The 6,105-nt window shown below is 42.0% G+C and overlaps 1 protein-coding gene across 4 annotated transcripts in view; it reads left to right on the forward strand.

Annotated features, from left to right (window-relative positions):
- The window catches only part of SMYD3 (SET and MYND domain containing 3), a 713,156-nt gene that overhangs the window by 430,668 nt on the left and 276,383 nt on the right, over positions 1-6,105 (forward strand). Inside the window, exon 1 of one of the 4 annotated variants that reach the window (XM_037739816.1) lies at positions 2,897-3,067. The exons of the other annotated variants lie outside the window; for them this stretch is intronic. Within the exon in view, the coding sequence (XP_037595744.1) occupies positions 3,011-3,067 (57 nt within the window). The 5' untranslated portion in view covers positions 2,897-3,010. Of the gene's footprint in view, positions 1-2,896; positions 3,068-6,105 lie in introns of those variants that run through there. 4 annotated transcript variants of the gene reach the window in all.

Here is a 6,105-nt window from a genome sequence, read left to right on the forward strand (position 1 = left end):
ATATATATATATATATATATATATATGGCAAATTAATGAAAGTTATCTCCTGAGTGGCAGTTTATAAAACAAAAACAGATATAAAGGAGGGAAAAAAATGTGGATTAAAGAAGAAAAAAAAGTCTGATGCTAGCAGTAGATACAACAATGAAAAAAAGGAAAAAGAAAAAAAAAGAGTATACTCTAAATGGCTCTAAGTTCCCTGACAGCGAGGACTTTGCCTTACTTATGTGGAATCCATTGACACTTAGGGAAGTAATGTTTTACTTAGGAGGTTGTTGAGGAATGTTTGTCAAGTTAGGGAAGAAGGGAGGAATTAACAGGGCTTTGAGAACATTCTCACGTTTGAAGTGCTAATAATTTCTGGTGTGAATTTGGTGATAACGGTGTTTCAGTATTTAATATTAATTTGAATTTTCTGACTGGTTGTTAACTTGAGTTACATTTATATGTGATGAAACAAATGAAGAGAATTGCATGTTTATACACAGTAGAACTTGAGGAGGGTTTTCTAATAATCATACTTTAAAATTGCCTCAGCATATAAATCTGGGATTACAAAGCAGATAAGTTTTAGGGTGATTACTTCCTTCACCCCATAATGACTTCATTGATTTGCCATGGTGTTTCTTTAAATAGTGAGCATCTCTAGTAAATTGAAATTTTGATTCTATTTAAACAGCTCATTTTGCACAGTTTTTCAGTAGCACATTGACTGAATAAAGTAAGGCACACATCTGACTTCACTTCTTTGAGTCTTGCTCCTAAGTCTTGTGAAGAAAATATGGGTGCACCTGTGCATTCCTTTATTTAGAGTGACTTAATTGCATGAGGTTTAGCTGAAGAACTAGGAGGAAAATTGTTCTTTTTGTAAGTTGTGCTTTAAGAGACTTTGGATTTAGCCAGGAATGGGGTACCAAGATACACTGAGATTTCACCTCCTGTGGAGAACAATGGGATAGTGTTTTCATCTCTTCGGGACTGTATACATATTTATTTACATCCTGCTTTAGTCCAGAAGGAATCTAAGCTTTGGGAAAAAACATGCGCACACACAAAGATAAAAATAAAGTATAAGTGAAGTAATCAGAGTAAGAGGTTGGGGAAGGTAAGTTGAAATCACAAGTGCAATTAATATGCAAATTACAGGCTCTGTGGACCGACAGGGTCCCAGAAAGACCACCACATACGTGGCTGTTAGCTTTTGAACAAAGCCATTGCAAAGAGGACAACATGAACAAATGCACTATTCCCAGTGTCTATGCCAAAATTGTCTAAGTTCAGTCCTCTTTAGAAGGACTGAAGTTGTGACATTTATTCAGTCAAGAAATCTTCCCTGAAACTGAGCAAATTGTCAGTTACCGTGCCAGACACTGGGGATACACAGTCTACACCTTTAAGGACACACTGTTAGTATAGGGGGACAGATTCAGTAAAACAGACTGAAAATTGCAGTGCAGTGTGATAAATTCCATGGAGGGGAGTAGGCTTGAGGTATTAGACTGGGAGAGGGGGATGTCTGGGGAAGGTCCAAGTTGATGCCTCAGCTGAGTTCTAAAGGCTACATGCTTCCTAACCCAGGCTAAAGTGGAAGCGCGTTCTAGGTAGAGGACAAGTAACTTGAGCAAAGTGGCAAAGGCAAGAAAGTGCCATGCTTTCTGAGAACTGCATTTAATAGTTCAGTTTGACTAGAACAGAGTACAAAATGGAGAAAGTGTTGAGAAATTAGAGAGAAACCTTGGGCACATCAGGACAAGGCTCTGTTTCACTGTGCTCAGGAGACTGAAGGCAGTGGGAGGCCTTCCCAGCAAAGAGCCTGTGGAGAATGGATGGGAGGATAGGCAGGAGACAAGACAGAGTTCCAGCAGTATCCAGCAAGCGAGAATAGAGGCCTCGATTAAAGGCCTGGTAGTCAGGATGGGAAGGAGGGAATACAGAGAAGTTACTCAGGAGCAAAATGGACAGCATTTGGCCTAGAAGAGATGAGAGACAGTGAAGAAGTAGGAATTGGGGTTATTTGTTGGTTGCTGGCATAGTCACTGTGCAGAAAAGTGTTAACCTAGCAGGTCTACACTGCTTATCCTTGAAAAGGCCTGGGCTGGGCGAGGCGGCCATGCCTCTAATCCTAGCACTTTGGGAGGCCGAGGCCAGCAGATCACTTGATGTCAGGAGTTTGAGGCTGGCCTAGGGAACATGGTGAAACCCCATCTCTACTAAAAATGGAAAAATTAGCTGGGCACGGTGGCATGTGCCTGTAGTCCCAGGTACTCGGGAGGCTGAGGCAGGAGAATTGCTTGAACCTGGGAGGTGGGGGTTGCAGTGTTATTGCACCACGGCACTCCAGCGTGTGCAACAGAGGAAGACAGAGAGAGAGAGAGAGAAGAGGCGGGTGGAGAGAGGGAGGAGGGAGAGAGACAGAGAGACAGAAAGGAGGGAGGGAGGGAGGAATAAAGAGAGGCCTGCTTGCAAGTTTGGCCCTTGGCTGACATCCAGCAACTGAGATTTCAAGAGGGGTTTCCCCATTATCTGGTAAGAGTGGCTCACAGTGCCTAAACTGTTTGTGTAAACATTATGGTTTATGCTGAACCCCTGCTATCCTTCCAGAGTCCAGAATTAGAGGCTGCCTACAGGTGATTGAACTCCAGTTTACTGCCTACAGGTGCAGTAAAACTCCAGGAAAGACCCTGGGTACTGAGTCTTTAACAAGTTCCCTGATTGGCAACATTTCTCACATGTTATCGCAGCTTCCTGTAAGAGGAATTAAGTGCCTCCTGTGTGACTCACTGGGACAAGGCCCGTGGAAGCTCGTGCTGTTTCCCCGAGACCTCTCCCCATGTGCCTTTTTCCCTTTGCTGGCTTCGCTTGGCGTTCTTTTCCCATGGTACATTGCAGCTGTGAGTATGACTATACGCTGAGTCTGTGAGTCCGCCTAGCAGATAAATGAAACCAAAGGCGGTGTTGGGTTCTTCCTGATGCAGTCAGCTGTTCATATAGTGGTACCTCTCACAGGATGAAGAACGCAAAAGAAGCAGCAGATTTCGCAGCGGAAGCAGTGATGCATTCTGTTGTAAGTTTTCCAATGTAGTCACTTATATTACTTTACTACAGTTATTTTGAGCTAGCATTTATTATTCCATGTTTTCTATTTCAAAATTAACTTACCAGAACAATCTCATTTTTTTTTTTTTTATTTTTTTTTTGTGAGATGGAGTTTCACTCTTGTTACCCAGGCTGGAGTGCAATGGCGCAATCTCGGCTCACCGCAACCTCCCGCCTCCTGGGTTTAGGCAATTCTCCTGCCTCAACCTCCTCAGTAGCTGGGATTACAGGCACGCACCACCATGCCCAGCTAATGTTTTGTATTTTTAGTAGAGACGGGGTTTCACTGTGTGGACCAGGATGGTCTCGACCTCTTGACCCCGTGATCCACCCGCCTCGGCCTCCCAAAGTGCTGGGATTACAGGCGTGAGCCACCACGCCCGGCAACAATCTCATTTTTTAAAACATATCTTCACTCATTAATTCATTCAGCAAGTATTTGCTGAAACCTTATTGAATGTTCCAAACTGGTTAGGCATTTTTAATGCCATAAGGATGCTTAGGAATATGGGTCCAGTGTTCACAGAGGTTATAAATTCACTGGGCAGGTAAGACATCTGCCTTTGAAAAATAAAATAGCATTCATTTCAAAAATGAAATGTTGAAATATCCATATGTAAACTTTCTGTCATTGAGAAATTAACCAGGGCCTTCTTAGGTTAGTGGTCAGCATGACTAGCATTTGTAATTGGGAAAATTGTATGTAATTCAAAGTAGACACACCACATATTAGGTTCACCATCATTTGGGCAATTTTTATTCTCTTCCGTCGTCAGAAGATGTTTAAAACTAAAATTCAGAGTGTTTTTAGTGATTTAGGAGTTGTATAATTGCAGTCACTTTAGAGAGTTTCCCTAATGGTAACACATTTTCAGTGCTGCTCCTCGTGGGTATTTTTTCTTGCAGAAAGACCCAGACACTCTCAAATGGTAGCGCATCAAGATCCCCAGATCAGTGGCCTGACCTCTTAACTATCTCAGGAAAATACTCTTTGGATTTTCCCCCCACTTAGGAACAGTGAATGGTGATGATCTTTATGTTGCACTAAGTCAGTGATGTGAATCACGTGTAGATGAACTAAGGCTCTTTCCTGATTCTCAGTCCTAATGAGCAGATCCGCATTTAACCTGCAGGATTCATTTGTGCTGCACTGAGAAACTATGAAGAGTTTTGCCTTGCAGTTGTTGAGATCCTAAGGAAATATTAGCCAAATACGTCATTTTATTAAGTCGATGAAAAATCAATTCACTTTCCTTTTTCAGATTTTTATATTGCAACATTGTAACCTTTTTCATCCTCCATGAAGAAAATTAAGAATTCAGTCTTTGGCTTAAAAACTCTGAGAAGCACCACCTCTTGATTAGGCAGTGCACATCTTTCTAATAGTGCCGGTCTATCCAGTCCGTTCTCATTTCATCACAGATGGGTCAAAGGTCCTTTCAAATCACTGTTTCTGGGTTTTTGTTTGTTTATATTTTATTAACTTTAACTTTTAAAATTATTACTGTTTTGAGACAGGGTCTCACTCTGTTGCCCAGGCTAGTACAGTAATGCAATCATGGCTCAATGCAGCCTCAGTCTCCCAGGCTCAAGTGATCCTCCCAGTTCAGCCTCCTGAGTAGCTGGGACTACAGGCATGCAGCACCATGCATAGCTGAGTTTTTACTTTGTGTAGAGATGGTGTCTGGCTGTGTGGCCCAGGCTCCCAAAGTGCTGAGATTATAGGCATGAGCCACCATGCCTGGCTTTTCCTTTTTTCTTTTACCGTTTTGTTGGACTGGATGTGGATTTCCCTACCACATATTTGGTCCTAGAGAGCCTGCATCAGCACATTTTTTCCAGTCGATGTGTGTTTGCTGAAGTAGTCACATGCTACCTACCAATCCTTACTCATAGATCTTATTGCAGTTATTTTTACCTATTTTACCATCAATAATTTAAGAGCTTAAAACATTTCTTTTTTCTTTTCTTGAGATGGGGTCTCTGTCACCCAGGCTGGAATACAGTGGCACCTCCGTTCACTGCCACCTCTGACTCCCGGGATCAAGCGACTCTTGTGCCTCAGCCTCCTGAGTAGCTGGGATTATAGGTGCGCGCCACCACGCCCAGCGAATTTTTGTATTTTTAGTAGAGACAGTGTTCTACCATGTTGGCCAGGCTGGTCTCAAACTCCTGACCTCAAGTATTCCACCCGCCTCAGCCTCCCAAAATGCTGGGATTAGAGGAGTGAGCCACCATGGCTGGCCTAAAGCATGTATTTCTAATGAGAGTGAATATGTGAATAAAACCAGGATTCTGTTAGGAATGAAACAGAAGGAATGGATGCTGTGTAGTCAGTAGTAGTGTGCACTAAACCAGTTGGTATTCTCATGGCAGCAAGAGTGACTGTCCCGTCAGACTTTTGATGTGCTGCCTTAGAAAAGTAACATGAAGATAAGTGGGTCCTGGGATGCCTTTCTTTATGAGAGCTGAGTGATTATGCCAGACTTGAGATGTAGGACTCATTTTGCAAATGAAGAAAAACTAGCTAAAGACATGTCAATAAAAGTGGTAACTGAAGGAGAAGTTATCATATGCTTAGTTTAGTAATGATGAGGGACCATACAAATTGATTAAAATGAATAACAGTTTATTGCTTTTCTACTTTTTTTTTTTCCTTTGTTATCTTCAGAACTCAAAGACATTTTGCTGCTTTAGGGATGTCATGTCTTTTTTGTTGTTTAATGGAATGGAGTTAAGATATGGTTAGGATAGGGGAAAACCTTATGAAATCTTCTCACATGTAAGCATATGAAACTCTTCAATTAGCTGTTTAAAATGAAATATTTATATGTGAAGATCTTGTCAGATATATAATGTTTTTAAAAAAGCTTTATTTTTATTTTTTGAGACAGTCTTGCTCTGTTGCCCAGGCTGGAGTGCAGTGGTACAATCATGGCTCGCTGTAGCCTCAACATCTTGGGGTCAAGCCCTCCTCCCATCTCGGCCTCCCAAGTGGCTGGAACT

Source organism: Cebus imitator, unplaced genomic scaffold (genome assembly GCF_001604975.1).
Source record: "Cebus imitator isolate Cc_AM_T3 unplaced genomic scaffold, Cebus_imitator-1.0 Scaffold75, whole genome shotgun sequence".
NCBI lineage: Eukaryota > Metazoa > Chordata > Mammalia > Primates > Cebidae > Cebus > Cebus imitator.